Source organism: Pelodiscus sinensis, chromosome 1 (assembly GCF_052426305.1).
Source record: "Pelodiscus sinensis isolate ZL-2025 chromosome 1, ASM5242630v1, whole genome shotgun sequence".
Lineage (NCBI taxonomy): Eukaryota > Metazoa > Chordata > Testudines > Trionychidae > Pelodiscus > Pelodiscus sinensis.
The window spans coordinates 57310556-57329326 of NC_143052.1; the positions used below are offsets into that span (position 1 = coordinate 57310556).

Consider the following 18771-nt stretch of genomic DNA (forward strand, 5'->3'; position numbering starts at 1 on the left):
AGCGCAGTGGGGAGTCTGCCTTAGCCCCACTATGTTGCCAGACTTTCAGCTGCAGGAGCCTCCAGGAGATTGATCTTGATTCCAGGAGACTCCTGGCCATTGTTCTGCACCTGTATGGAAAAAATTAGAGGGAATGAATTGTGTTATGTGCACCAATATCGAGGTAATGTGCAGCTATGCAACACCAGAAGAAACCAAAAACCTATATATATATATAAAATTTAAAATGACCATAAGGATAGTTACTCCAGCCACTACAGGTTAGGCATTTTGAAACTCATCACTCAAAGAATTAAATTTAAGCGTAAGAGGGAAATAAAAATTAAGAAATGCCCAGGGCCAGTCAAAAACCTAAAATAACACACTGGATAGTCAACAGCCCAATCAGCAGTGCTGACCAGAACTGCCAGGATCCCTTTTTGACCAGGTGTTCTGGGGTCCAAAACTGGACATCTGGTCACCCTATTCACAGAGCAGACGCAGCTTGCATTCCACTGCATTGTGTAGCTTCACAGACCCTGCATGCTGCCTCTGGGAGAAGAGTGCAGATATAGCTTTAGCCGGCACCCAAAGATCCCAAAAACACGAATTTCTCTACTACCTCTCTTTTATGTGGGGGCTGAAAATCAGTCCTACAGGAAAACACTGGCTTCAACCTTATATAAAGGAAAAATCTTCTGGTCTCTTCCTAATGAAGCTTAACAAATGTCTTGTATGGGTTACAAAAGTTGAAAAATGTAATAGAAAGTCAGCTGGATGTCTAGCCTAAAATTAGCACAGTGAATTCAAATGCCTTTGACATCATCAGCATGTCAGCAGTTACCATCAGTTTTCTTAAGTCAGTATCAGACTAATGTTCTACCTGGCACAAAAGCTTTAAGTCCTGGGCTTCATTCAGTAAGTAGAAGCTTTCTCCTTTCATCTTAGGTAATGAAACAGTATAGGAAAGTTTTCCGTTTGAGTGATGCTTGCTCATTGTTGCTAAAAACAGAACTAAAAACAAACTTCTGTTTTAGTACTTCATTACACTTTATTACAAAGCGTGAGTCAGAAGAAAAACAGTTAACAGCATAACAGATTTATTGCTTTGTGATGCACACGCACACCCTGTTTTCCTGTGGTTGACAGATGAATTTGCAGATAGCAGAAATAAAGGACTTTGTGGGTCTTAATGTCAGTCAAGTTTCAGTGTACATTGTCAATACAGAAATCGAAAATATTTAAGTCTATAAATTAAATAACTTTACATTTCTATAGCACATTTCATCAGATGGTCACAAAGCACTTGACAATTAATTACACTTCACAACCTCCCTGTGTGTTAATTATTTTAATCTTATACTAGAGGCGGTGCTCCCTGCTTGCTATGCTCGCCAACCCCACTGTCTCTGGGGATAGGCAGTCCTGACTCCCCCCAGCCAAGGGTCATGCCAAGGCGTGGTCACCCCGGCCTGCCCACTTCCCCCACACCAACCGTTGGGCAGAGGTGAAGCCAGGCCAACCCTGGCTCTCTTCCCTCCCCCGGCCATTGGGCAGAGCCGAGGCTGGGCCAGTCCTAGCCCCACCCCCCTCAGGCTGGACTCCCCTCCCCACCCCACTCCTCCTTCACAACTTGTACTTCAGTATGATCCCTCTTCCTCCATTCTTTTACTCACCATCAGTGTTCCCGTTACTATTTTCCATCCATGAACGGAGTAAGTTTTGTCTTGTGCGCCAATACTGAGGTCATGTGCGCTTGTTTGGATGTGTGCCACTGTGGCACCCAAGTCATAAACCTCTCCCTTTTCCCCTCTGCTGCCATGTCTCCCATCCTCCCCTCACCCCATCTGCTCCCCTCGTGCTTGCTGCTGCCCCCCTCCCCCCCCCCTGCTGTCCTGGCTCCTGCTCTCTCACTCTCCTCAGCATTCCTCGGGCCTGCCCACCTCCCCATCTTCTCTGACCCTGCACTCACGCTTCCCTTCCCCCTGTGTCCACCCCTCCTCTAGTTCTTCTTCCCATCCCCTCTCCTAACACCTTCCTCTACCCACCTGCCCTGCCTCTCTCCTCTGCCCTCTGGTGCCCATCCCTCCCCTCCATTCCCTTCCCTCCCCATGTCTGCCCTTCTGTTTCCTCCCACCATCTCCCTGGCATCTGCACCTTCCCTTATCCCTGAACCCTCCTGGGGCCTCTCCCTTCCCTCACTGCCCCTGCCTTCCTAACACCTGCCCTCTTGCCCTCTTCCTCCATGGTGGCCACCCCCTCGTCACCCTTTGCCCCAGTTCTCCTCACGCCCCTCTACGCCCTCACACATGACTTGCTCCAACCCCCGCCTTTCTCATGCACACCCCTCCTTTCAACTGCTCTTCTCCTGGCACCCACTCATTTTCTCTTCTCTTCCTTCCTCTCATCCCATTGCCCCTCCTCTCCTCTCCCAGCTTCACTCTGTCTCCTCCCTGTCCCACCCCCACTGACTTCCCATTTCCGCCCTACCCACTCCTCCTGCACTTTCCCCTCATTGTCTCCTATTCGCCCCCTGGCATTTGTCTCTCCTCCACTCTTCCCGTTGGTGCCTTCCCCTTTCCTTCCACAACACTGGGTTTTATTTTTGCCCTTTCTGCTCACTGGATAAACTCACTGTTCCCATTGGCCCAATTCCTGCCCTTTTGTCTTGTTCCTACACCTCCACTTGCAGCGTTTACACAGTCCAGTCAGCCAGGACACATGTTGGAATGCCTTAGAAATCACTTCCCTGCAGTGCACATTGCCATGTTGTATAAACCAGCCTAACAGCTATTTCCTGTTATATGGCCTACCCAACTCTTAGGGTGTGTCTAGACTACATGCCTCCGTCGACGGAGGCATGTAGATTAGACAGATCGGCAGAGGGAAATGAAGCCGTGATTAAAATAATCGCGGCTTCATTTAAATTTAAATGGCTGCCCCGCTCTGCCGATCAGCTGTTTGTCGGCAGATCGGGGCAGTCTGGACGCGCCGCGCCGACAAAGAAGCCTTTCTTGATCGGCACAGGTAAACCTGGTTTCACGAGGCTTACCTGTGCCGATCAAGAAAGGCTTCTTTGTCGGCGCGGCGCGTCCAGACTGCCCCGATCTGCCGACAAACAGCTGATCGGCAGAGCGGGGCAGCCATTTAAATTTAAATGAAGCCGCGATTATTTTAATCGCGGCTTCATTTCCCTCTGCCGATCTGTCTAATCTACATGCCTCCGTTGACGGAGGCATGTAGTTTAGACACACCCTTAGTGTGCAGCCTTTCAGCCTTTCTAAAATGCTGCTTTCCCTCCTGCTGTTCTGATTATCTCCTGTGCTTTGTGACTTTTAGGCCAAGGGACAATGGAGCCTTTGGGAATATTCCAGAGTATAGCGCTACTCAGAGCAAGAGTGGCAGAACTAGGGGCCTCAGTGGTTATTAGTTCAAGTTCCAGAAATGAATTTGGATCTGTGTAATTCACACAATGAAGAAAATCTCTGGCCAGAAGATGTCCCAAGCCATATGGATATTATTTTATTTTAGTCTTTTTGAGTTCCTCTTTGAGTCTCTCCGCTTCTGCCGAAGCTGAGTAGTTAAACTTAGGACATACCAGAAGGTTTCCAGACTAATTGCTGACACTGACAATGTGGGGGTGTTTTATGTTGTACTGTGTGAAGGGGAAAAATCATCTAAAGATAAAGCAAAACAATAGGTCAAACTCTCAGATGGTGTAAAATGACTTAGTCCTATTGACTTCACTAGGGATTAGTGTGACCAGATAGCAAATCGGGATTTTTTTGTGAAAAATCGGGAGGGGGGGGGGAAGTGCAAGGAGCATATTTTCCTATATAATACAAAGCCCCTTATATTGGGGCATCTGGTCACCTTAAGATGGATTTACACCAGCTACAGATAAGGCCCATTATATATAACTGGATGTCTAAGACAGGCACGTATTTACTACAATGGTAAATAATTGAAGAGCAATTAATCTTGTGAAAGTTGCCCTTCATCTTTCAAAGATAGTGTGAGTTGTGTTTTCTGCCGTTCAAGTGCCAATTGGACAACTCACTCCTGCAGAGGGGATGTCACTTAAATAATCAGTTTCTCTTAAAATATTGTGCTTGGTTGTGGTGTAGTAAAAGATAAACAAACAACATTCTTGACTTTTACTAGTTCATTCATTTTTCTCCATTCTTATCTTTTTACTGATTTTCCCTGCCTCTGTCCACAGACCATTTGAGAGTCCTAAGCAGCTGATGTGAATGTAGACTTGTTTCTCTCTGGCTAATAACAGAGAGAATGTGGTATTGTTTCCCTGAAACAGGCGCATAGGCTAATGCTGAAGAGCAGTCACTTCTAGAACGTTCTCCTTATGTATAAAATGTGGATAAAGGGTACCTACCTTGCTATTGATTCATCATATTGATTGATCTTGAATTATTGAATTATTGATTGATCAGTTGATCATAGTGTTGTGGCTTGTTTTCTTCCACAGTGTATACTGGATAGTGTTTTGTGACTTCAAAATCATGACATAATATGTGCTAAATGTAATTATTCTACTGGTAAATGTATTGTTTCATACTGTTTAATGATACTGATCGTCAATATCAGTCTGCTGTGTATTAGGACATAATTATAACATCAGACTTGGAATGTATTAGCTGCTTAAATTGAGGCTCTGAAAATTGGACCCATGATTATTTCTTCCCGAAGAGCTGTCAGATACGAATGGCCTATCTAGAATGTTTGGGTTATATCAAGCCATTGATTTTTAAACAGAACCACTGAATCTGCAGTGAGTTCACCTCATTTTAATAACAGACAGACCTTAAAATCTTATAAAGTATTTGCAATAATCCCCCCAAGCCCACTCATCCAACATGCTATAAAATCTCCAAGGGGCTGAAAACATTTACTGGAAATCCAGCTAAATTTAAGCCATGATAACAGCATTTTTAAGTATTTTCAGTCACCCTCCCTGACTGAATTAACCTCGTTATCTCTAGCCTTATTCTGGCCTGCATCTTTATACCTGCCTCTGGAAATTTCCACTACATGCATCTGACGAAGTGGGTCTTTGCCCACAAAAAGCTTATGTTCCAATACATCTGTTAGGGTATGTCTATACAGCAAAGTTAATTTGAAATAACAGCCGTTATTTTGAATAACTTTAATAGCATCTATACAGGCAAACTGCTATTTTGAAATATAATCGAAATAGTGGGGTGCTTAATTCGAATTAGTTAAACCTCATTCTACGAGGAATTCAAAATAGGTAATTCGAAATAGGTAATTCAAAACAAGTGCTCTGAAGACGCTTATTTTGAAATAGGGGGCCTCCAGCCCTTCCCAGTTTTCCCTGGTGGCCACTCTGGGCCAAACCAGGAAAACTCTTCTTCTCTCCCCCAGCCCCGGAGCCCTTAAAGGGTAGACTCTGGCCACACTGCATGTGGCAGATCCAGGCCTACCAGCAGTCGCTGCCCCTGACCCAGTGGCCCAGAATGAGGCGGGCAGCCAGAGCCGGCCAACGTTCCCCCGCTCACTCCCCCAGCACCCAGGAGCCACTCGGGGGCCGTAGACAGCGGGCACCCTCCTGGACTAGTGCGGAGATCATGGACCTCATTGAGGTTTGGGGGCAGGCCCTCAATGTCCATTATCTCTGCACTAGATGTAGGAGTGCAGCCGTCTACAGCCGCATAGCTACCACCTTGGGCAAGAAAGGCCACAGGTGCACCTAGGAGCAGGTGCGCCTCAAGATCAAAGAGCTGTGGCAGGCATACACCAGTGCCCACTTGGGGCAGCTCTGCAGCAGGGGCAGACACCTGCTGCTACCTCACCGCCCTGGACCGCATTCTGGGGTGGGCAGTGTGGTCCGTACCACTCCGGGAGACAGCAAGCCGGGACCGGAGGGCCCTGACCAGGGCATGGAGGAGGAGCCACAATGCCAGCAGGACCCCCGAGCAGTCCCAGGAGAGGAGTCAGCAGGGTCATCTGGGGAGGCCATGTAAGTGCCGTCACTGTCCCCTTCCCGGGGGAGGGAGGGCGGGGAGGGAGACCAGGGACCATGTGCATGGCCCTTGCTTACCACGCAGCAACCTGCCGTGCCACCCCTGGGAAGGTGGCTCCAGCTGCCTGCCATGCAGGGGCTGTGGCCTAATAGCCACACGCGTGTGTGAAGAGACCTGACATGCTCCTGACCCCGGTGCAGGACACAGCAGGACGCCCTCCCTTCACAAGCCCCCTCTAACATCTGCCCCCCACCTCGGCCGCACTATACACAGCACAGGGGCCTTGGTGCGGTCTTGGGGCAGCTCCCACTCCTGGGGATAGCCGGACAATCCAACCATGGCCTCTGTGCAAGCACGGCGGCTCTGACGGTGCAGGGCACGGTCATCCTCACCTTGCAGAGGGGGGCTGGGCTTCACCCACTGTCCCCCCTGGGAGAACTGACCACTTCTCTTCTTCCTAGAAGCCTAATCCGAACTAGCTAGTCCATGCCGCATGTAGCCGTGTGGCACGGGGTCCAAACTAGCTGGCATTTAAAAATGGCGCCGGCCGGCTTCATGCAAATGAAGTCCGGGAAATTCAAATCCCGGGCTTCATTTGCAACTGCGGATGACTACATTACCCCCGCTAGTTCGAACTAGCGGGGTAATGCAGACATACCCTAAGGTGCAACAGGACTCCTTGTAGCATTTTTAAGCATTATCTTAACAGTTTTAAACTTGAAAATGAAAAGTAAGGGTATATTACTATCACATTATGGTTAAATAGATGAAATAACAAAAATAAGATTCCAATAGAATTGTTAATTTAGCTGCATTGCACAGATATACTATTTTCTGTTTTCTCCTTTTTTTTCAGTTAATTGTGTTGCTTAATGTATTAAGGTATGCAACAAAAGCTACTCAATAACGCATATGGGATGTACAACACATTTGAGTTAGTTTGAGGGTTGGAAACTTAGTTTTTGCATTTCCTCACCAAACATTTTAACTTTGCAACAATATTATATTAATGTAGGATTGTGTATTTCATAATTTGGATCTTACAACAAAAGCATAAATATCCCTGTTTAATCTGTTATTTAACTTTAATGCTTTATAAAGAGTGTAATGTGGGAAAAACTGGACATTGTTTACAGTAACTAAAAATGTAAGTTAAACAAAGACTTCCCCAGTAAGACTAAATTTAAAAAATTTGGCTTCCAGCTTTATTTTCACAACTGTGATCTCTTTGTAAACTTGGAACTATAAAGCTGCAATAAAATAGCTTAATCTTTTAGCTACGTAAAAGGTGATACATACCTGTGCTATTGAGGTATAGGACACTGAGGAATGGCCAGCCTCTGCAGGCTTGTAGTGTTATTGCTCCTTCCTATTAGGATAGTCTGTATGCTGATATAAGCAAAAACCTGAATGTTATTAAAAGAAAATTAGGTTGCAAAGTCAAGTTGTTAAAAGTTAGGAAACACCAGATTTAAGGTTGCCCTTGCAACCTTGATTTGGCCCCTTATACATCTGTCTTGTGTACTGAATGAGATGTGAGTCCAGTGGAAAAAATAGCATGTGATCATTAGGACCTCTGTTTTTGGAAATTGATGCTGTTGCCATAGTGTTTCCAAAATGACTATTTCTGTAATTGCTCTTTGTTTCTGGAATCGGTGGGTGTGATATGTGGGGTCATGGCTCCCTTTTCCCTCTCCCTCCCTGCCTTCTGCTCAAAGACACTAATTTATCTCCAGGGTGCAGGCTGGGGCAGAAGTGATAAGTGGGTGGAGCATGCAGAGTCTCTCTCACTCCTGCTCTTTCTCCCTGGCCCCCTCCCCTCTGCCCCGCCTGCCAAGAGATACTGAGTCCTCCCCTGGGTCCAGGGCAGAGTCTGGAAGCTGGCTGCTGTTGAGACTCACCACCAGTTTCTCCCCTCAGTACTCATATAGGCCTGGCCTTGGCAAAACCACTGTAGACCTTCCCCTGGATGAGTGCCTGGCACTTGACAGCAGACCACCAGACTCCCTAGCCATGCTGCAGCGCAGACAGCACTTTCACTTGCTCTCAACAGCATCTACAGCACCTCTTCTCCATTCGCCTCCTCTGCAAGCAGCTGGCTCCTACCACTCTTGGTGCCCTGTATCTGTCCCCCCTCCTTTGCACACAGCTGGCTCTATCTCTCACTGCCCAACTTCCGGTTCACGACTGGTTCCTGTACCCTTTCCCCAGTGCACATTACACTCTAAAGGATTACATGTTGCTCATGTTTGTCGAAAGAAGTGTTGTTCGAATTAATACCATACGTATACAAAATACACAGCTTTTAAAATCTGAAATTACTGTTTTCCTTTTAAACAAAAATTATGTTATGTGCAACTGTAACAATCCCTCCTCCCCTGCCCCCCTTTATTCATCGTCATAAGAGTCTGAATGCTGTATCTTTAGCATTGCAGCATGGACTTTTATATATTGTACTACAGCACTATCTATATTAGCCAGTAGTTTGAGAGAGCTTTTTGCCCAAGGGAAAGCATAGTTTGCTGGGTCATATGTTGGGTCCAAAAGGGAGGAAGAAGGGAATGATTGGCAGAAGCCTGGCCTAGCTTCCTTCCCTTTCCCTCACTTCTACTGCAACAGTTGCTACAGCAGCTCAATTCACTTGCATTTTCAGTGTAGGGTCTGCTGCTGCTTCCATGGGGTGAAGGCTGAGATCTTTAGAATGCTCGTCTTCCGTTATTTTGAAACCTGCCAAGAGTTCCCTGAGGTACAGAAGTGAAAAGAGAGAATTAGTGATTTTTCAACTCTTTAAAAATCTCAATAAAATATGAATCAAACTTCATGGAACAAAGAAAAGGCTCTTCTCTAACCTGAAGGCTTTCTCTCTGCTCAGTGCCAAAGGCCTGCTGCAGACAACAGTGGCATTAGAGCGTCTCTTTAAAACATGGCAAGAATCTTTTTATAATGGAAAGTGTTCAGCTACCTAAATATATGGGTCCCTACTATCTTCCCCTTTTTATTACTGATTTAGATATATGAGAGTCTTCTGTAATTATGGAATAGAGATTAGGCCACTATTTATTGTTGTTGTCCTTTAAGTAACAGGAATGCTATAAATTCTTTTTAGAATGATTCTTATGTTTTGGTTGCTGACCTGATTTTAGTCATTTTGCTCTTTCCCATGTTCATAATGTTTTATTTTTTTAAATGCAAATGAGAGTGTAATTGTTGAAGAAGAATCAGTATGAAAAAAATGCCTATCCAGTATCTAACATCATTTCACTGTTTATTTTAGTTCCAAGAAATACAATAAACAGTAAAATTGTTATCATGTTCTACAACAGTAGAAAAGAGGATGCTCATTAAAAAACAAAACTAATTTACAATACTTTGATATTTTAACACCACACTACAACATAGTCATCATGCAGCTAATCCCTGAGACGTGAAATTTAAAACCAGTCTGAAGATAGCGCTAGCAGTGCTGCATTTTATATTTAAAACTACAGCTGTTGCAGGCAATCCTGGTGTAGCCAACTGGGATGACCTAATAGGTCAGGGGTAGGCAATAATTTTTGCAGGGGGGACACTTCACGAATTTTGGCAGTGGTCATGGGCTACCCCTGAAGAAGTGGGGCCTTTGGTGGAAAGGGGCTTTTCCTTCTGGGCACGGCCCACCCCTGGCAAGGGGAGGAGACTTTGTGTGCTCTCCTAGCCACCAGGCCCTAATTGACCTGGAAGTGAGGGAGCACATGAACTCTTTGCCCCTTGCTGAGGAGGGATGGAGGGAGAGAGAGCGGCAGCGCACAGAGCGCACCTGCCAAGCCCAAGTGCACCCCACCCCACAGCACCTCAGAGGGGCATGCGGCGCCTAGAGGGCACCAGCTGTTTTGAACAACTGGTGTTTCCCTCTAGTGCAGCGGTGGGCAAAAGGGTCTCTGTGGGCTGGATCCGGCCTGCCAAGGGGGTGGATCTAGGGTTGCCAGGTGTCTGGTATTGACCCTGACCGTCCAGTATTTTCGCCGTCTGTCCGGTAAAAAAATCATAAAATACCGGACACCTAAAATGTCCAGTATTTTCTGATTTCCTCCTCCCCCCCTCCCCCCCCCCGTGCCAGGAGGTGAAAATACCAAACACCTGGCAACGCTACGATTCACTCAGCAACCGGGCTCAGCTCCTGGCCCCCCCCCCTTCCCGGACCCTGCCCCAGATTCCCCCCAACCCCCGCTTACCTGGTTCCGCAGTGGAGCTGTCTTCTGACTTGGAGCAGGAAAACAAGATAGCCGCCGGCAGAAAGCCTCAAAGGCCTTAAAGGGGGCCATGCTGGGTTTTTTTCTTATTTTATTTTTATGTCCTTAATAACTGTCGGGGTCCCCCCCCTTTTTTTTAGGGACTGGGGGGGGAGTGCCCGAAGCTGTCTCTGCTCTGCCCCACCCTGCCCTGCCAGGAGCACATGGTGCTTTGAAGCGCCGCACACGGCTCGCAGGGCGGGGGGGAAAGTAGAGGAGGCTTTGCACGCTCCCCCGCCCCCAGGCCAATCAGGGCCTGGGGGCAGGGAGCTGCGTGAAGCTTCCTTCGCCCTGTCCTGGACCTGCGAGGAGCCCATGGCACTTCAAAGGGTTAGGGGAGCGTGCCAAGCCTCTTCCAGGGTATGGGTGCCTAGTGGGAAGGGGGGGAAAGAGGGCTCCCCCACCCCCAGACCAATCATGGTCTGGGAGTGAGGTAGCCCCACCCCTTCCTATTTAGGCCCCACCTCTTCCTGTTTAGGTCCCGTTCTTTCTGGCGTGGCCCAGGGCTACTTCAAGAAATTTTGAAGTGGCCCTCGTGCAAAAATTATTGCCCACCCCTGCTCTAGTGCCAAGCGCCCCTGGTCGGGGAAGGAAACTGCAAACTCCCCTAGGGTATGTCTACACTACCACCCTAGTTCGAACTAGGGTGGTAATGTAGGCAACCGGAGTTGCAAATGAAGCCCGGGATTTGAATTTCCCGGGCTTCATTTGCATAAAGCTGGGCGCCGCCATTTTTAAATGTCCGCTAGTCTTTTCCGAAAGGTCCCTTATTCCTGATTTTAAGAGGAATAAGGGACCTTTCGGAAAAAGCTTTATTTTCCGAAAGATCCCGTCTAGACTGGCGCTTTTCTCCAGCAAAGCCCCGAGCCGGAAAAAAGCGGCAGTCATGTTCATGCAAATGCACTGGGGGATATTTAAATCCCCCACTGCATTTGCAATTCTGACTTGTCTAATCTGCATCCCTTTTCCGGAAAAGAGGTGCAGTGTATACACAGCCACTCAGTCTCATTGCAATAATCTAAAGATGTTGGATGTCAAGAAGTTTTAAACATTAATTAACCCAAATCTTTAAAGCGTGGAGGAATTTATTACAGTTGTGTCTAAACATCTTAGTAATAATAGGTAACATTACCATTCACAGAACAGTGAATAACGCCATTAGAAATACTTTGTACTCCTATTTGTTGTGTAAAGCTATTTATTTTGCTTAAGGAGGAAGAATATAATCTTACCTTGCCTCACACGAGTCATTACTTTGACATGAGGGCAAGTATAGGAAAGGCAGGGACAGAAGTTCTTGTTTTCACCAGATTTGCAAGCCTCTAGGACTGTGATCTCCAACCTTTTTTAGCACAAGATCACTTTTTCAATTTAAGTCAGTCCAGGATCTACCTCAAACCCAAATACTCCTGCCCCAACCCTTTGCTGAGGCCCCACCCTTCTTACTCTGTGAAGATAGGATACAGAGAAGGGGGACAGAGTGGCATCAGTGTCTCCCTTCCTGTTTCCCCCACTCTGCGCAACAAGCAGGAGGCTCCCAGCGGGCAGCTCTGGGCAGGAGCAGCAGGGCAGTGCGAAGAGGGGCAGTTGAAGTGCAGGAACTTGGTAGACTTCCAGCCAAACCAGTCAGAGGTTCCAGGATCTACCGGTAGAGCCTGATCTATTGGTTGGTGACCACTGCTCTAGGAAGACCTATCTTCTCTCAGACAACTTTGGGCCGGATCCTAAACTGTTCACATAGTAAAATTGACTTCAGTGGAATCAACACCAGCCAAGGATCTGGACTAATGAATGTTTTCCAGTTAAACCTAGGCCATGTGGATGCCCATTTCTCCTTCAGACAGAGAGAATTCTGGTGACATTAAGATCTAGTTGTTAATAAAATGGATGTGGTGATGAACTTTATTAAGCATACAATTTCATCATGGAGATCACCGATTCTATGACTGGAAGAGATCTCTTTGACTTCATCTGCGCACTGCAGCAGAGGTCCCATAGCTGTCAGTGACCCCTATAGAGCTTGGACTTCAGCCACCCCGCAACAGACAGATCACGGGCTTCCATGAATTTTTGTTTATTGCCTGCAACATGTCAGTGTCTGTACTAAAAATAGCCATAATGAAATCTTAACTATTAGCATTATTACACGTGGTGATGCCCACAGGTAGTCCCACAAATTAATTGCAAAATCATAACTCCAGAATTCAGATTTCTGCATCAAACCCATCATCAATTGTACCTAAAATGTCATACACATGAATTAACACATTAAGATGTTATTAGTGGATATGACAATCTGTCCTACTTCCCTCTAGGGACTGGGTGATGGCTTATGGATATATTAATCTTTTTGATTTTGGCATATATTATAACACGATGGATGTGTGGTGTTTAACAATGTTCAGTGCCTGCTGAGATTTTACTAATAAAATAAGAAGTGTATCCACATGGGATGTCACATTTTGTGTATGAATTTGCATTATTGCTCTGTCTTCCTCTAGGTCATGCATGTGTCACTGATTCTTACAGATATTAGTGTGTGGGGAGCCATGAAAGTATTTTTCAGTTGTTGAGAAGCTCAGACTTCTGGCAAGATTTCTGGGAAAGATGGGAAGCCAGTTAATCTGAGTCCCTGCAGGAACCAAAATGTTTTATAGAAAGGATCTGTAACAGTATACCACAATAGCATGTAAATTAATTGACAGCTGCCTTACTTGTTAGTTGTACTGGCCCTTCCATTACCATATTTGCGAACGTTAATCTGCAGCTTTTGAAGGACAAAATTAGAAGTTCTGCTGTCCTGATGTCATCCAGAAATCTGGCTCAGTACAAAAGGAAACAGCATCTTCTGAGTTTTGTTGCTACTATAATGACTGACATAAGTGTGTAATGTACATTGAGTGTTTTTGCTCCTTATAGTCAACTAGCAAAAAGAATTCACTTGTAAAGAGCTTCATGTTTATAGTGTTCTGCATTCCTTACAGGCAGAGTTTGATCAAAACCCTGACTCCTTATATTTTAATGATGGCCAACGACGAATTGACTTTGTTTTGGTGTATGAAGATGAGAGCAAAAAAGAGAATCACAAGAAGAATGTGAATAAAAAGCAAAAAGTAAGATGTTTCTGTTTCACATCATAACCTGTATGGAAAAAATAATTGATTTTTCAGTTCAGAGACCAATCTGGTGGCTGGAGGAAGGAGAGGAATTGGTGTGGATTGACCTGAAACTGATTTTTTTGTTTTTTGGTGTCTCACTAAACAAAAATAAAACAAAACACAATTTTTCAGTTCAAACATAATATTTGACCCAAACCAAAATTTATTTCATTTTTTTCCATTTTGTTTTGGGCCATCTTGGCATTTTCACCTTTTAAAAAAAATTATCTAAATTTCAAAGCAAAACACTACATTGAAATGAAAGGGCAAAATGAAATGTTGCAAAAATGTTTTGATTTTTTTCAAATCTTCCATTTTTCTTTTGGCTGAAACTATTCCCCAAAATCAATTTGGCAGATGGTATCACTGTTCCCAAAAATGGCACATTTCGGTGAATTTTCTATTTGCCAAAAAAAATTCACCCAACTCCATAATTCAGAATGAAGCCAGACTTGTATTTTTAAGCCTTACATATTATAGTGTTCACACTGTGTAGGGGTTGACAGAAAAAAATCTCCTATTGGGGTCCCTTTCCCCATGTCATTCTGGAGTACCAGAGTTATCAGGAGAGTGATCAGCGGTTCATTTAGTGGGTCTTGACTAGATTCACTAAATTGACTGCTGGTGAATCTATCGCTGCAGCATCAGTCCATCCTGTAGTGGAGACAAGCCCATAGTCATGTATTCTAGTGACACCATATCTTCCTTCTCTTTGTCTCCCTTTCCCAGTATTTTCTTCTCCTGAGACACCCCAGACTGATACTACACCATGATCCCCTGAAATACATTGGCTTCCTAGTTACACCAGCCTCTTGTTAGTGCTATATTAGGACTAGTGCTATTGAACTGCTACAGAGAAAGGTCAAGATTGTTATTTAATTTTTTCAATAGGCCCAACAGCAGATTTTCTTGATTAAAAACACCTAGAACAAGGAGAACACTGCTAGCCATATTACTTCAGCACATAGGCTTCGTAGGTCACATTTTAATCCTGGATGCTTTCATATTGTCCGTTGCACTTTAACACAATACTTCACTCTTGTGTCTCAGCAACATTTCTCTTTTAAATTTTTGAGTTTTAATAGACTCGGCTGGAGATGGACAAGGATACAACACAACACCGAAAGCAGCAGGTTTATAAACAATGATTTGCAGTCGGGAAAGGGGAAGTAGGAGTAAAAAACCTTGTAGCAGGATGGGTTGATTTTCAACACACACTATTGCAGTTGGCATCTCTGAAGGAGCCATAAGGAATGTCATTCATGGTGTTTAATAGAGTACAACAGTGGGTGGTTGTAGCTTTACACATGGTCACAAGTACCAAAAATAAAATGAAGTGGAGAGGTAATTAAAAACAAAAAGCTGCCCTTTTGGAAACACTGTTGTATCAATTACATTTTTATGTTTTTGTCTGTCATTTTTGGTCAGAACCCAAATGTATTTTTAAAGTGAGTGTTTTTCCAAATAGCGATGAAAATTGAACATGTGCAATAAATTAGTATTTTATTTTGTGAATAAAATTAACTCTTGCATTTTCAGACTAATAAGATTATCAGTATTATGCTAGGTGCTTTGCGTCCATAAAAGAAGGTGCAGTCCCTGTCCTGAAGGGATTAAGGCCCCTGTCCTGTCGTTTGTTGTATGTGCACAGACTATTGTGCCTCTAGACCCAGTAGGGCTCTGTGTATGCATGGTGAAGTACCTGTGTATTCATGGGTACACCTATATGAACTGCAGACACAAAAAGGGAGGATCATGGGATACAGGTGCACAAGATAGAGGCTAGCCCCTTTTTTATAATTTTATTGGTGAGATAATCTGACGGAGTATGGAGGATGTGTTTTCTATTTTACATTCACACACACACACACTATTTCCAATTACTTATCAACTCTGCCACTATCAGTCTATTATGTTTTGGTGGGAGTCACAGCAGAAGTGGGGGTCCAAGAGAGTTTTGAAACTAGAGAGTGTAGTGGCCTTTAGAAAAGGGGCCTCAGGCTTTGTCTACACTGCGGGGTTTTTGCGCAAGAAGCTTTTTGCGGAAGAGATCTTCCGCAAAAAGTTCTTGAGCAACAGAGTGTCCACACTGCATGGATACTCTTGCGCAAGAAAGTTCTGATGGCCATTCACAGAATGTCCATCAGAGTACCTGTGCTTTTTCTGATAGGCTCTTTTTGAAACCGCTGTTGAGTATCCACACACATCTTTTTGCACAAGAGCTGTAGCGCAAAAAGGAGTTATTCCTCATGGGGAGAGAAATTACTCTACTGGCAAAAGCCCTCTGTCCTATCAATTTACTGTATATTTATTTATTTATTTATTGTGCAAAATCACGTTTGAGGTATGGACTCTCTGGGTCTTTGTGCAAAAACCCTGTAGTGTAGACATAGCCTCAGTGGATAGGGACAGTGTGAAGGAGCACGGATGTTATACAAGACAAGGACAAACAAGCTAAGACGGGCAGCAGTAGAGCTGAGGAGATGGGTGGTGATACAAAAAAAGAGACAAAGATAGAGAAGTAGGGAGAGTCAGAATTGTGCGGGATCATGAGGACCAGAGCAAGTAACTTGAATCTGATGTAGTTGTAGATGGAGAACTAGTAAAAGGATTCAAAGCTTGTGTTGATACAGACAAGACAATGGATGAGTGAAGGGAAGGAGCAAGAAGACAGTGAAAAATTGAGGCGGAAGAAGAAGAAAGTAGAGAAAAATGTACTGATGTTTCTCTTTTAATGTGGGAGGTTTTTATATTCTGAAATCAGAAGAAGGGAGTCATCAGAATCCTGTTGTGAAATTCAGAAATGTGGACTCTTTTCCCTAAATGTTGAAAAACACTTCAAATATGTTGTCATTGATTTAATAATACACTTTATTTATCTGTTAGTCAGGGAATAGGATTCTGACAGCTTTAAAAGGTGAGAGTTTTCTGCGTTTGTGAGTATAGGATTTACCTGTGCCATCCTTCCCTTGTAAACTCTGTTGTTCACTTTCTGCGATTAGACCTCACTTGTTTATTAGATGTCTGGGGTTTGTTAGAAAAAAAAATCTCTGCTGAAGTGTGCACTATTGAAACCCAGTGTTCAAAGGCATCTCCAGTGCGTAGATACTTGTTTTCATATCAGAGCACCTGCAGTGCAGAAGGTATTGAGGCCAGAGCCTGCCACACCACTTCATTTTATAAGCAAACTAGCAGGTTTATTCAGTCAACCTTAACTCAAATAAGGGAGGTGTGGGGGGGAGGTGGAAAATAAAAGGAAAATGTACAGGCTTTATTTAAATGATTGTATATTTCAAAAAGACAGAGGGATGCCCCCTACCACAGGGGCTGTTCTGGCCAGGCAGGAGAACCCCTGCCCATGGCATGCCCCAGGCTCACTGGACAAGTGCTGCTCCAGCCCCCTCTTAACCATTAACGTCCCTAGGTAATAGGTTCCTATATAAGAAAAAGTCTCTAATATCAGAACATCTGGTAACCCTGACCAAGGTCCTGATTCTGCTTCTCCAGCCACTATGCCAGGCTCATTGAATGACCAATAGGCCACACTTTCTACACCCCAGTGTAGGACAGTTGTTTAGCTGGGAAGATGGCAGAACTGAATGATCACTGAAGGAATCTGAAATTGAGAAAGTCAGAATGGTCAAGGGATTTGCACCAGAGTCACTTTGCAGCGTGACAGCTCAGTAGTAAAGTGTAACTGACTACCCATGTTAATTTGTTTGCATGAGTAGCATGATTGGATAAAAAGGAGGCAAAATAAAAACAAGACTAGGATACTTGGAGAGAGGAAACAAGCGCTTTGGGTTCTCGATTTTGTCCCTGTAATAGGACATGCTCTCTTACTGCTCTGATGCTTCCTGATAGCCTATCTGGCTTGTCACATAGTCAGATGCCCCTTCCTGTGATTGCCCAGTCTGATTTCCTGCTCTCTCGCTGAGTGGTTTCTCTCATGCTTCTGAAGCTGCAGCACTTTCCTCTTCATGGATTAGCCCTCTCGCCAAGTCACCTTGAAGTTTCCCCCCCATCCAGAGTGTTATCAGGCTCCATCCTCAGTGTCCCTGCCAGTCCACAAACAGGGTGCACCTAGCATGCCACTTCTGCCAGAGCTTGTAGGAACTCCTAAGGCCATACTCTACACCAGGTTCCAATCTAGGGAGCTGAACCCAGTAGCTCTGGTCTTTATTCTCCCAGCGCTTACTGTTCCTTCCTTGGACTTCTTGCTACCTTATTGTTACAGGTTCCTACTTACTTACCTCTCTCCCCCAATATCAAGGAATGTGACTGTGTATATTCTGTTGCCAACCCAACCTGTTTCTTCCCAGCTAACTTACTCCCAAATTAAGCCTCATTGCATTCTAGCTCCCTTCCAGGTGGAGCCCATGGGTAATTGGCCTCTCTTGCCTATATGAACCCCATCCAGGATTAGTACGGGGTGAATGTCTTGTCTTATAATTTATTCTCCCCAGATGTGGTCCCACATACTGTGACTTTGCAGCAGAGTCAAGATGAAAGTGAGCAATGCTAAAATACAGTGAAGAACTCCTGTTCTTGTAAGCTTTCCAGACAGATTTGTTTTGTGTAAGCATCCGAACTGGAACTCTGAGTCCTTTGAAGTTTATCTGAAACTAACATTGCAAGCACTGTGAAATATCAAAACAATTTAGAACTAGATTCCAAACTCCAATGGAGGCGGTACATTGCAAGTATATTTTAAAAGATATCTGAGGGTATACTCAGCATATCTGAGATTCAAATTTCTCCCACTAACTGTGAATTTAAATCTTCACAATTGATGTGCTCAGTTTAGTCCCCATGGGCTATTGTCATCTACAAGTCACTAGAGTTTCAGTAAATGTTCCAATATGTCGGGTTTTTTTTCCTGCTGAGAGCCTTAAATAGCTTGTAGTTGAAAACTAACGAGGCAACAATAGAAAAGTAAATTCAAAATAAATTAACAGATAATGTGGTTTTAGTCCCAATACAACTCCTATTAAATTATATTAAAAGACTCTCATTGACTTCAGTGGGAGTTGAATCCAAACTGTAGTTTCTCGTGGTAGCCGATAAAGATAAAACAATTCATGCTTTATAAAAAATAATGTTAAAAAATCTTAATCCAGACAAAAAGAAATAACCCACAGCAAATATTGGATATTTAGCAGTTTCTACAAAAAGGTTTACAGATAACTTTAGACTAGCAGGATAGGAGAGGTTTGTTTTCATAAGTAAACAAACCTTTTCTGAATTGTTCCTGCTAATCAAATATAATTAATCTAATTTTATTTAGCCATCTGACAAACAGAAAAATGTTTTGAACAATTTAAAAAAAACAACACAGGTTCTTCCATTGTTTTTTAATGTGTC

General features: G+C 44.2%; 1 protein-coding gene across 5 annotated transcripts in view; it reads left to right on the forward strand.

The window, feature by feature from the left end:
- Window positions 1–18771, forward strand: part of ANO6 (anoctamin 6) — a 186101-nt gene that overhangs the window by 59652 nt on the left and 107678 nt on the right. For all 5 annotated transcript variants that reach the window (XR_016349966.1, XM_075930414.2, XM_006126492.5 and 2 more), the window contains one exon: window positions 13234–13362. Coding sequence is in view for 4 of the 5 variants with exons in the window: in XM_075930414.2 (XP_075786529.2) it covers window positions 13234–13362 (129 nt within the window). In the remaining variant the exon portion in view is untranslated. The remainder of the gene's footprint in view (window positions 1–13233; window positions 13363–18771) is intronic.